General features: G+C 35.1%; 1 protein-coding gene across 1 annotated transcript in view; it reads right to left on the bottom strand.

The window, feature by feature from the left end:
• Positions 1-23,156, bottom strand: part of LOC115513031 (protein SET-like) — a 179,779-nt gene extending 156,623 nt beyond the window's left edge. Inside the window, 2 exon segments of the mRNA XM_032593073.1 lie at positions 22,213-22,526; positions 22,993-23,156. Of these exon segments, the coding sequence (XP_032448964.1) occupies positions 22,213-22,526; positions 22,993-23,156 (478 nt within the window).
• Between the last annotated feature and the right edge of the window lie 370 nt (positions 23,157-23,526).

Raw genomic sequence — 23,526 nt, 5'->3', positions numbered from 1 at the left:
ATCAAGTAAGCTAGAGAAAAGAAAATGTTATTAAGAAAATCATAAGGAAGAGCTAATACATTTATAGTACTGTACTGTATTTATCTAAAAAAATCATGCATAACTAGACTCACACAAGTCAAGCCTGTGATGTTCAAGAGTTGACTGCATTTGAAAACAATTTGTATATAGCTCAAAAAGTTAAATGACCATATGACCAATTTTAATCCTTGGTAAAAATCCAAGAGACTTGAAAGTATATGTCCACATAAAAACTTGTACACAAATGTTCAAAGCAGCATTATTTCTAATAGCCAAAAATCAGAAACTATACCCATGTCTATGAACTTATGAATGAATAAACAAAAGTAATGTACTTATACAACGGAGTATTATTTGGAAGTATATATTTAGAAGAAAGACTCTAACGGGTACATGGTTTCTTTTGGGGTGATGAAAATGTTCTAAAGTTAGGTAATGATGGTGATTGTATAACTCTGTGTACATACTCAAGACCACTGAATTGTACTCTTGAAAATGGTAGGTGAATTATAAATAAACCTGTCATTATAAAAGAAACTATAACTGGAAAGAATAAACCTATAATAACATTTTTATGCTTTAAAAGATTGAAATTGGTGGTGAAGGGCAGAGGCAGTCTTAGTTTGTGCTCTCTGGAAAGTAAGAAATTGAATCTATACTTCAGGAAGGGATGCAGAAAAATGTATGTAAACATGCTTTACAGAGTATGTGAAGATATAATAGAGGGGCAACAAGGATTTGATTCTCCCAGGAAAATTGTTAACCTACCTCCAGAACTCTTACCTGTTTCCCCCAGGGATGTTATACTTCCTGGCTACACATTTGGATAGCGAAGCAGGCAATCATGGAGAAAGCAGAGACATACATGGTCACATTACCATTATGGTAGTCCCTTCCATCAAAAAAGAACTTAAACTGTCATTTTATAACTGCATTTGTATAAAGGCAAATATATTACTATCATATATTAAAACATTATTTTCTTCTGATTTTAAAGGAAATCAAAACATTCTTGTGACCTTCTAAAAGCAGTATGGGCCCAGGTACTGTGTCTGACAGATAAGTCAGTCCTGAAGATGTGAGATCAGTGTGTGGAGTGCACAGAACTATGGGATGAAGGTATGTGACATGCAGGCATTCAATCTATCTGCTATCATCAGTCATATAAATAAACATTTTTATTTAAGGCAAATATCATATCTTCTTATAACATCTTTCATAGAAAATCATTTCTAAAATATTTGCCTTACTACTCTAAATCACCAGCTATATTTCAAATAACTGGGACAATATATAATGGGATAAGTTTATATTACAAGACAAAGTGATGCCGGATATTATTTTTTGACATTGTTTATCTACTAGTCCTTGAAAATTGCATAGAAAGTATTTTTTTTTCTATGTGGCAACATGAATCAATGCAATAAAAGAGACCGCTGTAATAAGGCTGATGTCAGAGGATAAGATAACACCTAGCTTGTAGGCTCCTTCCATGTTATATTAAGAGAAATGCACAATATACACAGTGCTCATAGTTTGACCCAAGGTGTAATCGAATCTGTGAAATAGTGTAGTGCTTTGTAATAGAGTTTTACTGTAATTGCTTTGTCAGGTTATCAATCTTATTGCACTATCCCTGAGAGAAAAAGTTTGTCTGCTGCTTACAGGTATAGAGAATAGTAGAAGACCAAGTATGTCAGCAAAGGTGGCACTGACCCAAGGGAGGCTGCAACACTGAACAAAGAAGCGTCCTTCTGATTACAGCCTGGTGCAGGCAGAATAAGAAATCATCAGGTAAATGATGTTGATGGAGTAAGGTAAGGGGTTAAAAGGAGAAAAGGAACTTCATAAAAAGTTCATCTTGCACTGGAAGTTCTGAACTGAAAAGAAATGAACTTAAGATGCTTTTGTTAAATTTTCCACCAGTTGCTATAAAGTTATGAGAAGACTCTGAGAGTAAGAGAGGCAGCCCCCAGAAAGTATTTATAGATTTATCAAGAGAATAAGGTTAAGTTTCCTTGGAGACATAGTTTTTTCAGGCCAGATATAACTTGGTTTGAAGTAACTTGAATACTAGGAAAATTTAACTGAATATTATCAGCTTCTTTTTCTTAAATCAGCCAAAAAATTGGAGTCACACATTTTAGATGAGAAAGGGACTTTTGAGAATAAGTCCTGCCTCCATACTTTAGATATTGTTTCCACTCATACATATTTTATTAAGAAAATTATATGATGAATATAATTTACACTGTAAGTAAAATAAATACTTAAAATATAATTTAACCTACCTCAAAAATAAAAGGTAGATTTCTTTAAAACTTTGTGGTCATTCACATTTAGAATCATTAAAATTGCTGTAGAGGAGATCCTTACTTGTTCCCTTATAGAAACATGAAGAGACTCAAAAATTCTTAAGACCAATCTGGAAAATTATTGTTATAAAATTAACACTTTGCACTTTATGCAAAAACCTTTTATTGTCTTTTACATTGTGAGATATATTTTTAAGTTCTATACTACTTTCTAAAGATGTAGTAGTTTTTTTTTTAATTTGATTCAAAACTTAAATATTCAAGTATATATACTAGGAACCTACATTCTAACAAGCATCCCAGTCTTTTTAATCTAAGAAAAGAGAAGAAGAATATTACATATGATTATGGTTTAGGCAATGTACATAATAACTACTTACATTCAGCAATACACGAAACTCTCTAGTTGTCTCCTATATCTCTCAGGCATGATGCATAGAAAACATTTTCCACACCAACTTCCTAGCTGAGTTCTAGTTTAGATTCTGCCAAAGAAAGCCACTTTCACAAGATTTTATAGATAGATAAGAGCTAACATTTATTTTTGTCCCATTAACAACAGTGGGCAGGCACAATGACTTTGGCTGAGAGAAAGGTTATGCTATGTCTTCTAGATATTCTCCTATGAATCGATTAATTAGGTACTGCAGGTAGCTGAATTTAGCAGTCCTGGTATCCTGTAATTTCTGCAACTTAAAAATTTCCTGAGATCATCATGCACTTTCTCTGACATTTGTTCCCCCCATCCTTCCAAGGGTATTGAAAGCAGCTAATTAATGTTCTTGCCTGAAATATTTTTCTGGCAAGATGTTGGCACCTATAGCTTGTGAATAAAATGAAGGTTAACTACATACCTAAATCCTGGTGACTTTTACCTTATACGTGTATGTGTGTAAGACTTCATCTCCATTTCAAGTCCCTGCCTTTATTTATGAGCATTCCTCTGGAACTTAATATACTGTATATCCAAGAGGATCTCCCCAGTCCCTGCTGGTTACAAAGTTTACTTTAAGCACACACGCTACTCTTTTCACTGGATCAGAGTTTTCTCTAAATCCAGAGAAAAGGTGGGAGAGTATGTATACCTGGCCTTCTGAGTTAGAATACAGAAGACATATTACCTTGTTCCCAATGTTATAAATGATAAGGGAAAACATTTAACCAGGGCTATTACAACTTCTTTCAGACTATAGAGAAAGATAAAGGCTTCTGAGTGTTACAGGAGCACACATACATTTTTTTTTTATGCAGTCAACATGGGAGCCCAATATGTAATAAACCAACAGTTCTCTAATATTATTATTATGCATAGATTTACTTAAAATTTGTACTAAAATAAATAAAATACATCTGCAAGAAGGCAAAATTGATTGTTCCTGACGTTAGTTGCCTTCACAGAAAAAGCAACTAACAACTATCCATAGCCAAGATGCCTTTGTAAAGATCCCTGAACTGGGAGGTGAGACTAAAATATCTTGTTGGACCACAGAAGTTGTGAAAAAAAAACATAAAATGGGTAAAAGGTGAAATTTCACTAGGACTGCATCACCCTCTCATAGGCAGGTGCCATGCTGAACTGAGGATCTATAATTTCTCCGGTGGGAAAAGGAGAGCCCAAGGTGAATACCCAGCTTCTCCAACATTATGGGATGCTTCCAGGAAGCCTACTTAGGTTATCACTTCACAGGAATCACTGGGGGAATCAGCTAGAAGTAGAGGCCTAGGGCTCATACTAGAGTGTGCAGATGTTGGCAGACTGAATTCCAGCTGCAACAGCAACCAAGCAGAGATCTGAAGTAGTGGCTCTCTTCATCTGCAGAGTGAAGCTGGTGGCCCCATTGGGGGTCAACAGTTCTCAGTTCTGCTCAGTTTTGGTGGGCTATTCTAGCCCTGGAGCCCATTATAGAGCCCTATCTGGACAGAGAAGCAAGTCAGCATCTCCCTCCACCAGAGATGCGTGGCCAGAGATGCAAGACTGCTTCGGAGCATATTGTACAGCTCACCAGGGCAGAGAAACAAGATAGCAGTCCCTCCTGACTGCTGATAAAGGCTAGAAGAGACTCCTTCCTCAAAGCACAAATATAAATGCAAAGAAAGGAAATAACCATCTTGAATGAAAATCTGCACCCCAATGTCCACTGCAGCAGTATTCATAATAGCCAAAATATGGAAATAACCTAGGTATCCATCCATGAATGCATGGGTAATGAAAATGTGTGTGTGTGTGTATATATACCTACACACACACACACACACACACATACATATATCGCATACATATATACACATGCATACACACACAGTGGTTTATTTCTCATATGATAGGAGGAATCCTGCCATTTGTGAAAACATGTTGGACCTTGAGGCCATCAAGCTAAGTGAAATGAATCAAAGAAAAGCAAATACTTTATATCATTTATATATGGAACCTAAAAAATCTGAATTCATAGAGAGAAGAGAGTTGATCAGTGGTTTCCAGGAGTTGGGAGATTGGGAAAACTGGGATGTTGGTCAAAAATTTATAAGATGAATAGGGGAACGTAATGTACAACATAGTGACCGCAGACAACAATAATGTATTGTATACTTGAAAGTTGCTAAGAGTGTAGGGGCCAAGTGCAGGCCACCCAAATTGTGCCACTTTGGCATATTGATTATTTTAAATAAAAGTTATTTAAGAAACAGCCAATGCAAAGACAATCAGACCCTCATCTGTCCTCTGAAAGCAGGAAACAAATCTCCCATACAAAAATATCTTTCCTGTACTAAGAAGTAAAAAAGGCATCCCTATCACCAGTTACAGGAGCTTTAAAGCCAAGAAAGCTGTAGAAACAAACCTTGCTCCTTTTTTCTAATCTGCTACTTCTGCCTAAATTCTGCTTAGAATTTCCTACTAATTAAAACTCTCAAACACCTGTTTTCTTCATGTTGTCAATTCCTCACAAATATATTGTCTCCTTGTCTAAAATGTATAAAAACTATCTTCCTTGGTCATTTCTTTAGGTCTCAATTTCATTATTGAGCCTCCATGTGCATGGAATAAAACTTTGATTTTTTTTTCTCCCACTAATCTGTCTCATGTAAGTTTAATTTTTAATTCAGCTGGAAGACCGTGAAGCATAGAGGAAGATTTTTTTCCTTCTCTGAAAGAGTAAATCTTAAATACTTTCACCACAACAACAAAAACAAAAGGAGAATCATGTAAGGTGAAGGTACAACTAACCTTATTATGGAAATCATTTTGCAATATGTATGCCATCCTGTTGTACCACTTAAACTTACACAATGTTGTATGTCAGTTGTATCTCAATATCGCTAGAAAAAAAAAAAAAACAAAGAAGGAAAAATATCTTGTTCTTACCTGCAAAGACTGTCATATTGGGTTCAGGAATACGCATTTTTAAAAATAAATTTGGTAGATAATTATGATGAATATATTTCAACAAAGACACTTATAAAAAATGTCTTAGACCATTGATGAAAGAGCAGAATTTTCCTTTGAAAAGTCTAAAGTTTTACCTTAAACTAAGCAAAGAGCTTTGTTAAGAACGTGTTGATAGGAAATGTTCATTCTGCCCTTCAGAGAGTCCAAATTTAACCTGGTGAGCAGAAAGATGGGATACTGTAGGCTAAGGATATTCCCACCTTTAAAGCAGACAGTTATCCTATAAAAAGATGTATTTTGGATTTAGTTAATCAACAAGTGGTATATCTTGATGGCAATTGCCGTCAATAAATTATAGTCCCTATGTCAAGGATCCTTTGCAATGTGTCAGTACTCTTCCCTTCAAGATGTGTAGTTTATTTCTGCAACACTTTCAGTGTGGGCGGCCTTCAATACTTCTTTGTCCAATAGAATGTGTCCATTTTAGAGATGAGGCAAAGGAGGTTAAGTAACTTGCCCAAGGTTACATGTCCAGGAAGTGGCAGAGTCAGTATTTAATCCCTGGCAGTCTAGGTCCAAAGTTCATCCTCTAAATAAGTATACTATATTGACATGAATGGATTGAAGAATCATAGAAACCACCCAAACTAGATGACAAAAATTTACAATAAGAAAAAAAAGACAAATACCATATGATTTCACTTATATGTGAAAGCTAAAAAACAAAACAAACAAAAACAGATTCACAGATACAAAGAACCAACTGTTGTTTTCAGAGGGGAGTTGAAGAAATGGTCAAGATCAGTAAAGGGGATTAAGAGGTACAGATTTCCCAGTTATGAAATAAATAAACCATGGGATATAATGTACAGCATTATAGAGAATACAATCAATAATATTGTAATAACTTCGTATAATGACAGATAACCGATCTATTAAGGTAATCATTTCATAATATATAAAAATGTCAGATCTCTATGTTTTGCACCTGTGACTAATATTATGTATCAGTTGTAAATCAAATTTTAAAAAAGAAGAAATAATTATGAAACATAAAAAAAAGTTATACATAAGGTGGCAAGAACAATCTGGGTTTACTTCTTACTTTAAAAAGTTTTGTTATTTTTTTCCTTTTTGAATATACTTATGTGTAAAGGCTTATTTTCCTTGCTTCAGTAGATATAAAGTATCTTTGGATATAAAAAAGAGAAAAGTTTCAGTGAAGGAAAAACAATATACTATTTTTCTATTCTAATTCAAAGATGTTAAAATATTATCCACCATCAAGTGAGGATAAGATTTTCAAGGACTTTTACCATTGGTTTGCTATTATTCTCTATGATAAGAAATTGTGGATCATATAAATGGATTCTAATGCTAGTAATCAAATTGCCAAAAATGAAGAATTAGCACAAGATAATCAAATGGCTTAAACTGGATTAGAAGTCATCTCATTACTCCTAAGAAACCACTAGGAAACATTTAATATATGAGACCTGAAGCAAAGGAGAACAGGAGAAGGATAATGTAATAAGTGTCTGCACAATTTGAGAGTCAATGAATACAATGAAGTAGAGTTTTGTTTTGTTTTATTCAGTAAGAGTGTGGTAAATAAATCAATAACAACAAAACAATTTATTCAAATAAATAAACAGTAAGAGAATTTTAGCCAGAGAAGAACTCTTAAAGTAAGTATTTTTTAAAGGCACATTATTATAAAGCCATCGCTATTTTTTTCAAATATAGTTATCCCTAACCACGATGCAAAATAAGATCACTGTGTTGCAGGCTCCTCATGAAAGTAGCACAAATGTAAATACTTGGGGTAAAATGTCTATTATATGACACCATCTCTCTTTTTTTGTCATGAAAAATTTCCCCAGTATTTTTTAATTAAAATTTGTTAGCCAATGGCAGTGCACCTGCCTATATATATAGTCTATGCAAGAGTTTACATAAAATACCAGTTCCCGTTTGTATGGATTTATAATACACAGTGTGAAGAAAGATTAAACTTATAAATGTCAAAAATGTTTCAAGTGAGTCACAGCACCAATGAGATATACTCATAAAAGCTTCGTGAAGAATGGTTAAAACTGACAGGGCTAGATATACCTTCTGAATTGCTCTTTCCCAGCAGTAACATGTTTGAAAACTCAGCAAGCATCTTTGAGTATGTTTGACTAGATGCCAAATTAACAACGGAAAAAAGGGGTGCCTGGGTGGCTCAGTTGGTTAAGAATCTGACTCCTGATTTTGGCGCAGGTCATGATGTCACAGTGCTGAGATCGAGTCCCGCCTCCGGCAATATAATTGGTGTGGAGACTGCTTAAGTTTCTCTCTCTCTCTCTCTCTCTCTCTCTCTCTCTCTCTCTCTCTCTCTCTCTCTCCCTCCCTCCCTCTACCCCTCCACTGCTCACACATGCGCTCACTCTGTCTCTCAAAATGAATACATAAAGAAATGAGTAAATTTAAAAAAAAGAATGGAAAAAGAGAATACTCCCTAACCTGTATCTGGTAATTTTAATTTTCAGTTCTTACATTGTTAAAAATAAAACTTTTAATAAAAAACTAAATTAACTAAAAAAAAAAAAAAGGAAGCACTGATCTCTTGTTGACTGTCAGTCCTCCTAGCAGCTATAGCAGAAGACTGTAAATCACATGGCCTTTCCTCTCTCAGGAGTGCCATATTCTGTTGCTAGATGGCAATGAGGATTAATATGACATGATTTAGATGAAAAAAGAGAAACCAACAGAAAATGGAGGAAAAATCAGGTGCCAGGGGCAATTTCTGATGAACAAATAAGTTCAATTCGATCACCAGTGAAAAATCAATAAGTGAAAATGGACTGCTAAATCACGCTCTGGTCATTTTAGAATGTCCCCAACAACACTTGGAATCCCTATCCATTATCCCCATCTGTCCAAGTAATCTCTCTCTTCCTCCCCCACTGACTTGGTGCTAAAATACAGTATTTTAAACTGTCTAAAGGCTTACAAAAGTTTTACAGTTCATGTTCCTACATTAGACCTGTACATGCTCTACAAGAATTCTAAAATGTCCAGCACTTCTCCCTTCCATTCAAAAGAAAAAAAAAATCCTCAAAGCCATTTCTAAACAACATCTGACTTCCTGGCATTTACCTGAGTGCTCAATCCTGAAACATTCTCAAATTCACAAGAAGAACATTTTTACCCTTGCAATTAACCGGAGAATAACCATTTTTTGGTCTATGGATCACTTTACCACTCTTATAAATCCTGGGCTCCTTTTCGGAATAATGTTCCTAAATAAATAAACTACATAGAATTAAATATAAATGAAATTATATTGAAATAAAGTTTTGAAAATACTAAAAAATTATATTATTGTTTATTAATGTCTAAAATAATAAATTCCACTAGTATGCCAAAACTGCAATAATTTTGGAATATTAATGAACATAAACTGTATTTCAAAATATCTGCAGTAAGTGCCTTGTGATATATAACATCTCTGATTTCTATTAGGGACAAAGTCATAGGCACTGCTGATACTATGACTATAGTCATATATAATTTTCCCATTCATAATTCATGGACCTCTGTATATGGACCCTTGACCCTTGGGAGTCTATGGATTTCAGATTAAGAATCCCTCTTCTTGAGGCACCTGGGTGGCTCAGTCAATTGAGCTTCCAACTTTGGCTCAGGTCATGATCTCATGGTTCATGAGTTCAAGCCCTGCGTCAGGTTCTGTGCTGACAGCTCAGGAGAGCTGCTTTGGATTCTATGTCTCCCTCTCTCTCTCTGCTCCTCTCTCTCTCTCTCTCTCTCTGTCTCTCTGTCTCTGTCTCTCTCTGTCTCTCTCTCTCAAAAATAAATCAACATTAAGAAACCAAAAAAAAAAAAAAAGAATCCCTCTTCTTCTCAGAAAAAAAAAAAAAAAATCCCTCTTCTTGTAAGAGAGGCATAATCTGTCACCTAAGAGAGCTACTTTGTGCATTCTTTCCTGGAGAGCTCACAGTGATTTGACTATTATCTGATATTACTCTGCAAATTAATGTCCAAATACTCCCACAAGCTACCTCTTCTCTATAAACATTAATGTCACGTTCTATTTATAGATTCTTTGAAAAAGTCTAGGAAGAGACTATCGCTGCTCGGATCCTGTTCTCACTTTGTGGAATATGACCTAATATACCTTGTTTTGTGTGCTTCAGGTGATAATAGGAAAAATATGTTTGTTCATTTTTATTACCTACCTCACGAGCCACTACCTGCATGTATGGAAATTGATTGGCATCATATTATTAGTAACAAGAAGACGAGCAGTTTTCATGCCACACTGCCTATATCTATTATGTGAATGCATTACTATAATTGACACTGTGATCATTTGCGTCTCTTTCTGCATCCTGAAAGTGTCTTTTTAGAAAAATTATCATCTAAAACATTTAAATCTGTGGAGTAAAGAGGCTATAAAATGCCATTCCTTTCACTGCAAGCAGACAACTGTCAAAGTATAATGATGATAGAAATAGCTACATATGTGGCAAATTCATTCCTATGGATGCCTCTATTATTCATGCAGCAATTAATTTTTGTAAAACACTAAATAGAAACATATTAATGGAAAATATCTATGTGAAGCAGCTAGGTAGGGTTATATTAGAGTATGCTGGCTGCACTGGAAATAGAATATGGACAGTCAAGAAAGGCATCCTTGCTTACTCTTTAAAGGAGCTCTTCAGTCATTAACTAGATAACCAGTGCATGATCATTTGATTGTGGAGAATGAAATTTAAGAATACTTTTATTAAATTGCAACCATGAGATTCTCATAACCAAATAGTCCTTAGTTTTGGTATTTTATTTAGTTTGGGATTCATCACTGAGGAAAAAAAGGTGTGAGAAGTACTTGCCATTCATTCCTTCTCTGCTCCCTTCACCACTTTTTTTTACCTGATAGAAATAAATGAACTATATATTTCCTATAGTTATTTTTAAATTTACTCCATTTTAAATTAAATAAATACATGTCAGTTTCAAAATTCAAGTAGTTTTATAATCTTTAAAAATACAGTAATTGGGGGTGCCTGGGTGGCTCAGTCGGTTAAGCGTCTGACTCTTGATTTCGGCTCAGGTCATGATCTCACAGATCCTTCCTTGGGCTCTGAGCTGACAGCCCAGAGCCTGCTTAGAATTTTCTCTCCCTCTTTCTCTGTCCCTCCCCTGTTCACATTCCTCTTTTTCTCTCTCAAAAATAAATAAACTTAAATTAATAAATTAAAAATTAAACATACAGTTATATGCCCCACTCCTCACTCACTTTACTAAGTCATTAATCTTAGAAAATAATAATTTGCATTTTTTCAAAGTGATTCTTCTTCTGATGCCTCTCAATTTGTAGCTAACATACAAATACTCCTCACGTTTGAGTTTTTAATATAACATTTCCATAACTGGAATATAAGAATTTAGATCTCTCATATACAGCATTCTCCACTCATACTCATACCTCCCTTCTTCATTCACTTCTAATATAGAAACATCCCAATTTCAAGGATTGGTATTTAGGACAGACAATATTTTAACTTGCCACCACCAAGGATTTAATGTTCAACGAATCAACATCCATGGCTGTACGATTTTTAATTTCACTGGAAATTAATTTTTTTTGTTTTCCACTTTTCATCACCAACAGAAACATAAGCCTCTTCTCCATGTTGAGATTAATATATTATATGTATATAATATATATTTATATATAAAAATTATTATATATAAATATGCATATACATATATAATTTATAAACATGTAAGTATGTATATACATATGTGATTTATTTATTTAAGTGTGTTGGATTTTTTATTTTGTTTTGTCTCCTGAATAATATCCCTCCCAGACTAATTTTCCTCCTATTCCAATGTTCCAATATGGCTGCTGCTCTCCAGGTGTGCTGCTTAGCTGTCATTCTGGAATTTCTCTTCATGTTTCTCCAGAGCATCACCTTTACCTGTAAGGTGTTTTTTATTTTCTGTTTTCTGAATTCAGTAGGATGCTCTTTCTTGGTTGTAGAGCTTATCCTCTAGTCGTTAGTGAATTGAGTGAGTTTTGAAGATATTTCATGTGTGAAAAATATAAATATTCTCTCCCTCACACTCATACTGTGACGGCGTATAGAATTCTAGTTTAGAAATTTGGAACAAGTTTTGAAGACTCCACACTAGTGTGTAGATTTACCATATGGAGGTCATTCTAATCCTTTTCCTGATGTGTTTTTATTTCTCAGTAATTTTAAGAGTCTCTTTATCCCCATACCTCTGAAGTTCCATGATAAATTATAACTTCATAATGGAATTTGTTTTCATTAATTGCTTTATGACACCTTTAATTCTAGAAGCTTACTTTATTATTTATTTGATAGCTTTTTAATCTTTTTTTAATGTTTTTTTTCTTTGTGCAATGACTTTATAGGATTTCCAATAAATCCTATAAATTCTGTATCCCTCCAATTCTGTGTCTTTTTTTCTTTTGGTGTAATTGGAGATATTTTGTTAAGTATTTCCTCTGAGTCTAATGAATATTTAGTCAATTTTCATATATTTGAATTTAAAAATATATTTTATTTAATATATGACCTGAGTATTTCAATTTTGCTGATTTTTAAATAATTTGAATATTTAAATTTTGCTGATATTAAGGCATCTATGATTTCATGACCTTATCTTAAAGTTTACCAATTTAGTTAGAGTCTAGGTAATTATTTTATATAGCCTTACTATAAAATATACTAATAGGTAATAGTTGGCCATGTGTATTTTGCACTTAATACCAAAATTATTGATTTTCTTATTAATAAGTTTAAACTATTATATAGGGTGATTACTTTCATGAAAGGAACAATTTACCACTTAAGTATATGGTCATCATTTTATCAGAAATGAGGAGTCTACAGATAGGATGTGGAGATCCTGGAATAACAATAAGCCACATAATAACAGCAAGTGTACATACTGATTTTCTTCTCTCTTGACCCTCATATCTAACCCAGGGAACCCTTCCAACAGACTCCACCGTTACCATCACAATACACATAGAAACATATGCATATGTGCAAATGTTCATGCAGTATTTTTTAAGACAAAATACAGATATTTTAAAATAATTTCCTTCTTGTTTTTCAAAGTAAATATGAGGGAGAAGCACTTCTGTATTAGTAGAATCAATGTCTGTCAACTGATGAATGGATAAATTAAATGTCTAATATTATTTGATCATAAACGAATAAAGTACTGACACACAAACAGCATGAATGACCCTTGAGAACATTATACTAAATGAAGGAAAGCCATTACAAAAATACCACATATTGTATGATTTCGTTCACATGAAATGTGTAGAACAGGGAAATGTTTAGAGACAGAGTCAATTAGTGGTTGACTAGGGCTGTGGGGCAGAGAGGAAATAGTGGCTGACTGCTAATGGGTACAGGGTCTGTTTAGGGTGTCATGAAAATATTCTAAAATCAGACTGTAACAGAGGTTACACAACTTTGTAAATATAGTAAAAATCACTGAAGTGTAGACCTTCAGGTGAATATTATGGTATGTAAATTATTTCTCAGTAAAATTTCTTAAAAAGCAAATGTGTTTATTACAGAAAATGAAAAAGTTACACAAGTTCTTCATATGTAGCTCCTTATGCAGTATAGCACTGTCAACATGTTTAAGTATTTATACCTTTCTTTTTAGTCACCTTTTACCTGTGATCACATTGTGTCAATTCTATATTCTAATTTTACACATTAAACACTAAATTTTTTCCAACTGAGAATGTTTACTAATATAATGTATTGGCTTACTACTCCATGAATTAAACATTTGTCATTTGTCTAACCAATTCAACAGTGTTGGGCATTTGGTGCTTGGCTCTCTATACTTACTACAGAAGATACCCTAGAACTTAAGGGTATCTAAGACATTCATACGTTCGAGTTCTTTGGAAAGTCACTATGCGAATTCAAGAGTTATCTGACATTGAAATTAATTAAATAGATTTTGCTGAACTTTTATATGCTTAGTTTCTCCATTTTTTAGAATCCATCTTTTTATAGTTATTTCTAGAAATTTGTTCTCATTCTGCACTTTACAAGTACTTATCAAGTTTATACAAAGCTAATCTGTCACATACGTGTTGTTCTTAGTTCTCTGGATATTATTTCTTTTTTAGTTATCAAAAAGACATTTTAGAATTGTAAAGACAAATCAGACACACAGACACAAAAAATGCTACTGTGGTATTGGCAAAATAAAACACAAATAGATCAATGGAGCAGAACAGAGAACTAGAAATAAAACCAAACAAACATACTTAGCCTACCTTTGACAAAGGAAGAAAGACAATCAAATGGAGAAAGGAAATCTTTTTAACGAATGGAATAATTGGCATCTAGTTAACGTGTAGTTGTAAAACATGAACCTAGTCACTGACCTTACACTTCCACAAAAATTAACTCAAAATGGATTATAGATTCAAATATAAAATGTAAAATTATAGAACTTCTAGATGATAATATAGGAGAAAATCTAGATGACCTTTGGTTTCACAATGAATTTTTTAGATACAACACCAAGAACATCATCCAGGAAAGAAAAAATTAATAAGTTGGAATTCATTAAAATTAAAATCTTCTGCTCCACGAAAAATACCATTAAGAGAATGAAAAGACAAAACACTGACTTGAAGAAAATATTTGTAAAACATATATATGATTTAAAAAAAACACATATCATCAATATACAAAGAACTTAAAACTCAACATTAAAAAAACAAACAATTTGGGGCACATGGGTGGCTTAGTTGGTAGGTTTCTGACTCAAATGTGGCTCAGGTTATGATATCATGGCTCGTGAAATCAAGCCCCACATCAGGCTTTGTGCTGACAGCATAGAGCCTGCGTGGGATTCTCTCTCTCCTCTCTCTCAAAATAAATAAATAAGCATTTAAAAAAAATAATAAAAAGTAAAAATCAAAATACAACCCAATGGAAAAGTGGGCAGAAGATCTGAATGGACACTTCAACAAAGAAGACACACAGATAGCAAATAAGCACATTAAAAGATGCTCAACATTATATGTCATTAGGGAATAATCAAAATTACATACCACCACATACCTATCAGAATGAATAAAATCTAAAACATAAAACCAAATTCTGGTGAGGATGTAGAGCAACAGGACATATCATCATTGTTGGCAGGAATGCAAAAGGTACACCCATTTTGGAAACTGTTAAGTTTCTTACAAGACTTAACATACTCTTACCATATAATCCAGCAATCACATTCTTTGGTATTTATCCAAAGGAGCTAAAAACACATCCACACAAAACCTGCATACAAATGTTCATAGCAGTTTTTATAACTGACAAAAATTGGAAGAAACCAAGGTGTTTCAATAGGTGAACAGAAACATTTCTCTAACAGAATGTGATTCAAATTAAAAGAAATGGCTGCCATCAAGCCACAGAATGACACAGGGCAACCTTAAATGCATATCATTAAGTGAAAGAAATCAGTCTAAAATGCTACATAATTGTATAATTCCAACTATGTTATATTCTGGAAGAGGAAAAACTATAGAGACATTAAAACAAACAACAAACAACAACACACAAACAAACAACAACAACAACAAAAAACAGTGGTTGCCATGGCCTGAGATGAGGAAAGTGGTTGGAGGGAGGGATGCATACATGAAGTATAAGGAATAAGGCAGTGAAACTACCAGGTATGATGCTGTAATGGTTGATACATGACATTCATTATACATTTGGCAAAATGTAGAACTATACAACAAAAAGTTAAATTTAATCTAAACTATGGATGTTAGTCAATGATAATGTACCAATATTGCTTCATCAATTGTAACATATATACCACATTAATAAAAATGTTAATTAAAGGAGAAACAGAGAGATGGGGAGAAGGAAGATATTGGAATTCTACACTTTCTGCTCAACTTTTCTGTAACTTTAAAACTGCTCTTAAAAACAGTCTATTGCTGCAGAACCTGGATAGGCTCAGTCCGTTAAACATCTGACTTTGGCTCAGGTCATGATCTCGCGGTCCATGAGTTCCAGCCCCGCATCGGGCTCTGTGCTGACAGCTCAGAGCCTGGAACCTGCTTTGGATTCTGTGTCTCTCTCTCTCTGCCCCTCCCCTGCTTTTACTCTGTCTGTCTCTCTCAAAAATAAATACACATTTAATTAAAAAAAAGTCTATTGCTTTTTAAAAATTGAACAATAAATCAAATTTTGCACCTAAAATTATTTTTGCAATTTGCCAGACAATTCCTGAAACCTCACAAAGGATTTTTCATTTTGTAAAAAGAGGGGTGCCAAAAATAATTAGGTTTATTTGATATGTTACTACTGATGAGTTTCATGGACAGAGATGTCAATCGGGAGAGAGACTTAGATTTCCATGGATTAAATTATCGCTAAAGTAATATTAATATAGAAAAGGTATGCTATATGGGAAGTTCATAGAGATTTGTCATTGTCCTTGCTGTCCATGATATGTTTCTATTTATTAGAATCTTGTGGCTACTTTGCTTATATTAGACGAAGTATAGTTTTTTCAGTCATAAATTCAGTTAATTTTAAAATGTTAACCTGGTTGTAACTTCACTTCTTTTATTTAAAATAGCATCATATCATTGGTTTCAAATTTAAAATTCGCATCACTTAACTATGGAGCATTACTAATATATAAATGCTTAGGACCTTTCCAGAATTACAGAATTTCTTTACTTGATAGTCTTTATATATTCTTGGTATATACTAACTATATGGTTGGTATATTTGTGGCACATTATGTCACTATATTGTTATGCTATATCTGAAGTTTTTCTCTGTAAATATGTTTTTTCATTTTTATAACTGAGATATAATATATATTATTTTTAAGTTGGCTTACAAATCATGTTTATAAATATCCAAAATTTGGGGGGTTGATTTTTGTCTTCTTTTGCATACCGCAAAAACAATCAAATTTCTTTTTCAGTTGTGTTATTCTTATAATGAATTTTCAACCAATCTTTCAAATTTTGAAAATTATCAGTATTAAGCAAACCACAGCCTTTTAAAATCTTTTATCATCTGCAGATAGTTTTTGTTTTGTTCTGCTGTTGCCCTGAAAGCACTTGTAACTAGCTAGAAGCCAAAATTCTTTACCTTTAATGAAGAACTATGTCAGAAATCCATGGAAAAGGATTTTGCAAGGTAATTTTTGATAGCAGTGTTTATAAAGCTTTAGACCCACTTCATTGGACTGAGTCAGAATTTCTAGAACCCCAAATAAGAAATAGATGAGTTCATGAGATGCCAACCCAAGACAAACCATTAAAAAGGATTAAGTAAGGCCGAGTGAATTCATGAGGGATGATTGTGGATTATGTTCGAAATCTTTTTCATGTTTTTTTTGAATGTTCATTTTTGAGAGAAAGAAAGCGCAAGCAGGGAAGGGGCAGAGAAGGAGACAGAGTATCCAAGGATCCAAAGCAGGCTCCACGCTGACAGCAGCCAGCCAGTTACAGGGCTCGAACTCCCAAACTGTGAGATCACCACCTGAGCCAAAGTCTGATGCTCAACCAACTGAGCCACCCAGGTGCCCCTTCTTCATGGTCTAATGTGCTAGTTTCCTGGACATATAAGGAATCTCTATACCTTTCCTATTAAGCTATCTATAATTCATAACAGTTTAGTAAATTATGCTTTTGTAAACTGAAATTAAACATTTGTAAATGATATATTTTTCCTTCTATAATTCAGAAAATCTTACTAAGTATTCCTATTTTTGTGGAAATATGATTATTTGAATAGATTCAATAAGATTCTGTCTTCCCCAATCAACTATCCTAGAAACTCACCAGTGAGAAACCATCATTACCCTGAACTCTTACTTTTCTCTGGAGTCACGCTTGATTCACGCTTAAGTTCAAAACTACCCCTCCCAACTTTCTCCTTCTTCCCCACAGAATATTCCTCTCCTTAATCTTCTGGACTCATCTGTAGTTTGTACCCTAGCTTTCTTGCTCCAAATTACATCTCTACTATTCCCAAACCAAACCCATTTTGGCTGGTAATAGTCATATTTCCTGTTAGTAGGACATAAATGGAAACATATGTGACCAAGTTCTTGCCTGGAATATCATATTTGATATGCTCAGTTAATCAGACGTGACCAGATAATTTTAAGGAACTAAGGTTGAATTTTATGAAACCAATGATCACAAAGTCCTCTTGGGAAAACTGCCCTGATACCTGGTTTATAGGATTCCCAGCCATAAAGATGAATAAGGAAGGTCACTTCCTGCCAAGCCTAGGAAACTTGGTACATTTGGGGACTATAAGAATAGACACATTTATCCAAATTTATAGGTATTTCGGGTGATGGCCAGTTTATGGGAGTTTTTTTTATTGCTGCTGTAACAAATTACCATGAATTTTTCAAACAACACAGATCTATTACCTTACAGATCTGTAGTTCAGAAGTCTAAACTGGGTTTTCCCCAGGTGAAAACTAAGGTATCAGCAGGTGTATGTTCCTTTCTGAAGGATCTAAGGGAAAATCCATTTCCTTACCCTTTAGAGCTTCTCAAAGCTGCCCGCATTTCTTTATCCTTGGCTGGTGATCACCCTCATCCATCTACAAAGTCAGCAAATAAATGTCAATTTTCTTTCTGTCTGTCTGTGTTTTTTCTTAAATTAAAGAAAAATAATTATAGTAAAATGTGTATAATATGTAATTTACCAAAATTACCATCTTTAGTGTTATGTATGTTCACATTACTGTTCAACCAATCTCCAGAACGGGTATGAAAACTTTATTACAAGTATGCTTTTTTTTTAAGTTTATTTATTTTGAGAGAGAGAGGGAGAGAGAGAGAGTGAATGCATGCAAGTATGGTAGGGGAAGAGAGAGAGGGAGAGAGGATCCCAAGCAGGCTCCATGCTGTCATGAAAAGCCTGACATAGAGCTCAAACTCATGAATGTGAGACCATGACCTGAGCCTAAATCAAGAGTCAGATGCTTAACTGAATGAGCCATCCAAGCACCCCTACACTCTTAGCAAATTTAAAGTATTCAATACAGTATTATCTATGGTTACCAGGTTATACATTAGATTCTCAGAACTTTTTTTAGGACTGCAAGTTGTATTGTCAACTGTTTACCACCATAAAGTTAGTTAATACTTCCTTCACTGCACATAATTACTATTTGTTGTTGTTGTCATTGTAGTTAGGTATTAAAGCTCTACTCTCATATCATCTTTCAAGTGCATAATACAGTATTGTTAACCATAGTTACTATGCTATAACTTAAATCCTCAGAATTTATAACTGGAAGTTTGTACCATTTGACCAAGATTCCCATTTCCCACACTCCCATTCTATTCCCCAACAATCATTCTATTTTATAAGTTTGGGTTTTTTTTTTTTTTTAGATTCCACATATAAATGAGATCATATGTGATTTGTCATTCTCTGACTTATTTCACTTAGCATAATACCCTCAAGGTTCATCTATGTTGTACAAATGGCAAGATATTCTATTCTATATCTATATCTATTGATATACATTACATTTTCCTATCCATTTGTCCATCAGTGGACACACAGGTATAAATTTACACTGTTTATTTGACTTTTTCTCCTTTATTTTAAATATCTTACAATTTTATTTGTTAGTTATATCTCAATAAAATAGGGAAAAATATTATTTGGTGAATTTTTAGAATAAAGGATAAAATGTCATGATGCCTGCTACTTACTCTCAAATGATTTAGAAGAAAAAAAAGGAAATTATAGAGAGAGAGAAGGAAGAAGGGCAGGGGAGAAGAAAAGGACTAAAACCAGAATGTAATCATCAAACATTTACATTAGTTCTATGTCAAAAATAAACACATATTCATTGTACCATTCTCCTAACTTTTCTATAAATTTGAATTTTTAAAAAAATATTGGGGTTTCTCAAAAAATTAAAAATAGAATTGCCCTATGAGCCAGTAATGGCACTACTAGGAATTTATCCAAAGAATACAGGAGTGCTGATTCATAGGGGCACATGTACCCCAATGTTTATACCAGCACTATCAACAATAGCCAAATTATGGAAAGAGCCCAAATATCCATCAACTGGTGAATAGATAAAGAAGATATGGTTTATATATACAATGGAATACTACTTGGCAATGAGAAAGAATGAAATCTTGCCATTTGCAACAATGTGGATGGAACTGGAGGGTATTTTGCTAAGTGAAATAAGTCAGTCAGAGAAAGACAGATATCATATGTTTTCACTCATACATGGAATTTGAGAAACTTAACTGAAAACCATGGGGGAAGGGAAGAGGAAAATAGTTTCAAACAGAGAAGGAGGCAAGCCGTTAGAGACTCTTAAATACATAGAACAAATTGAGGATTGATGGGGGGTAGGGAAGAGGGGGGAACTGGTGATGGGCTTTGAGAGGGCACTTGTTGGGATGAGCACTGGGTGTTGTATGAACATGATGAATCATGGGAATCTTACTCCCAAAACCAAAAGCACACTGTACACACCATATGTTAACTAACTTGACAATAAATTATATTTAAAAAATAAAAATAATAATAATAGCTCATTCTAGTTGTTAAAAATTTATAAAATACAAAAAATAAAGATGCAAATAAATATCATAGGAAATTTGAAAAAAAATTAGGGGCAGAGATCATTCTAGATCCCACTGAAATTGAGTGTTGTATAATCTTATCCAAAGTTACTACATTTTATGTTCTTGATTCATGCCAACTTCACCCAACAATTTTAATACATTAGCTTTTTTTTTATAAGAAGTTATTTTAAAATTTCAAACTTAGAAACACTGGTTTACTATAGGTAAGTGCATTTCAAACCATTTTCAGTTGTGAACATGCTTAAAAAGAAAAAAGATTGTCAACAGAGAAAATAAATATCCTGCATAATAAAGTTAAATACCCAAATGTGCCATTTATTAGCTATGAGTTTTTGGATAATTTACTCAACATCTCTGGTTCTCAATGTCTTCATCTATGAAGTGGGAATAGTAGACACCTCGGGTTATGGTGAAGATTAAATTAGATAATCCATGTGAAGTGCATAGCAATTTCTGACACACAGTAAACACTCTAAATAATGATAGCCTATGGCAGAAAAGAATATCTCTAGACAAAAGTCATCCTTCTGCATTCTGCAATTTTCAGAATAAATGTAATTACATCCCTTATACCCGTTCTTCTTTTTTCTTAATGTAGGCATTTATTGCTATAAGCTTCATTCTTAGAACTGCTTTTGTTTCATCCCCTAAGATTTGGATGTTATGCTTCCACAGCAATGGCTATTGGTTACCTCAGTGGCAAAATCTGCCCATGTCCTCTGTGGCTGCTGAGGCCCATGCTGACAAACACTAGGAAGCCCTTTGCTGTGTGTGAAAGCTTCAGAATCTGTGGCTTCTGTGGGGGCTGGTGAGGTGCTCAGGGGCAAAGGTTGCAGGGGGTGTCTGCAGAGCAGGCCACCAGCAATCAGGGTGGTACCCCCTCCATGGCTGATGCTGATAGTTCCTGCCCTTGTTCACAGTTCCTCACTGTCTTCAGACATCTCAGCTAAGTCAATCTCCTCAGCAATCCTTTCTGTGCAGTTACTGATTTTTGCTCAGCTGCATTGCTGTGGATTAATTGTTCTTGTATTATTTCCCTGATTTCATAAAATTGTTTATCTGTGTTTTCTTGAAGCTCTCTGAGCACCTTTAGGACAACTTTTTTGAATGTTTTGTCACATAATTCATGGATCTAAATTTCTATAGAGTCACTTATTGGCAGTTTATTGCCTTCGTTTAGTGGTGTCATGTTTCCCTGTTTCTTCCTGATCCCTGTAGCCTTACACATGTGTCTGTTAGATACAACTAGACATGAGCAGTGGTGGAATGCCCTGAGGCAGAGTCCCAAGTCCTTGAGGAAAGAATGATGGAGACTTGAGCAGAAGGCAAGTATGGTGATAAATAAGCTACACATTAAAAGCCGGGGGGCACAAAATCCTGACCTTGACACTTCCAAGACTTTGGGCTTGACAGATCAAGAGCCACAGGTGTGAAACATGCCCTCTCCTCTTCCACCTTTGCCCCAGGGTAACCCCTAGGCTCATTATAATGCATTTGCATTGCAGGTACAGAACCCCCCAACCCCTTCACTTCCTCCCCTGCCAACCATGGAGAAAGGCTGCCATGACAGTTCTGATACAAACCTTATAGGGTCAAAAACTCCCCCTCCCAAACTGTGGGAGGAGTTTCTCAAATGATTAGAGACAGCCTCCATTAGAGACCACACACTGTACTCACAGCTCCTACCAGTCCAGAGAGACCCAATAATAACCAATCCCAAAACAACCGAGGGTCCAGTTCCACCTTGCAGAACCTGCCTGCTATCCCACCTTGAGAGTGTACTTTCATTTTAGTAAAGTCTAGTACAGTGATACAGGACACCAAGTGCAGAGGTATGTGGTGGCTCCAGGTTGAAGGGTGTCTGGTGACTTGTTGGCTCAGGCATCTGGAGTCCACAACATGGACAATTGCAGGATCCTTGGTGAGAGCTGTAGGGGGGCTCACAGTAGATACACAGGCTATTGGGGTCTTCAGCAACACCTTCAGGTCCAGATCAGGGCCGTCTGCAATGGTGGCCAGAGATGGTTTGGGGCAGACACTTGGCTGTGGGAGCTGGCTGCTGATGTATGGTGGTGGTGGTGAGCTGCCATAATAAGGGCTGAGCCCAACTGCGAGTACACAAGCAGCTGCTGGGACATAGGCTGTCCATGTGCACTTGAGTCAGAGCCAGTGATGTGCAGGTGCCTGGGTACAGGGGCTAGCAGCAGGACTACGTAGCAATGAAGACCAGTGACAATAGGGAAACAGGCTCAGAAGCAGCTGTGGGGTACTTGACTCCCCACTTGCAATTGTATGGCTGTAGACGCTAGCCTCCTGCCTGCACACGATGGTCCAGTCAGCATATTGCACATGTACAGCTGCAGAGGCTGGGGCTTCTCTTTAGGTATGGATCCTAGGCTCTAGCAAAAGGTGGGAAGAGACAAGAAGGGAGGGACTCAGGCAGCTAGCATCTGCTAATGCAAAAACCTGTGGCCTGAAAATCTTAGTGAAATCTGCAGAGGATCCCCAGCACTGTACTGGCTTTTTATTTTCCCAGTGGCAAAAGCTGCCAGGGTCTTCTGCAGAGGGGTTTGTTGGGGTCCACAAGGAAGTCATCAGTGATGAAAACTTGGGAATCTGTATCATCCACAAAGGCTGTGGCAGTCCTCAGCAGTGAAGGCTGCTGTGAATCTTTGCAGAGCAGACCTCTAGGACCACTGGAAACTATGGTCATTCCCACCACCTGGCTGATATTGATGGTGTGAAATAAGATTCCAAAGTGAAGTAAGCATTTCAAAGACAGTCATTTAAAATGGGGTGGAAGGACATTGAGAAAGCAAGACCTATGCATGTCTCCTGTTTCAATTTTTGGAATACCATGGAATTTGACCTTTGTCCATAACAATTCATCAGTTTCATCTGGGCCACTTTCTGGAACACATCCTTCCACTTCGGACTGAAATAGACACATCTACTAACTAAATAGCCAGTCATGCATTAGATAGGCAGTTTACTCGGTCAGCATCCATCATAATTCCTTAAAAACAAGCTATATAAAACTTGTGGTTTTTGCCTTTATAAACTTACACTCCATTGGCAATTTG

The sequence above is a fragment of the Lynx canadensis genome, chromosome B1 (assembly GCF_007474595.2).
Source record: "Lynx canadensis isolate LIC74 chromosome B1, mLynCan4.pri.v2, whole genome shotgun sequence".
NCBI classification, from domain to species: Eukaryota; Metazoa; Chordata; class Mammalia; order Carnivora; family Felidae; genus Lynx; species Lynx canadensis.
Note: the sequence above shows the minus strand (reverse complement) of the source record. Positions and strands in the feature narration are given on the sequence as shown.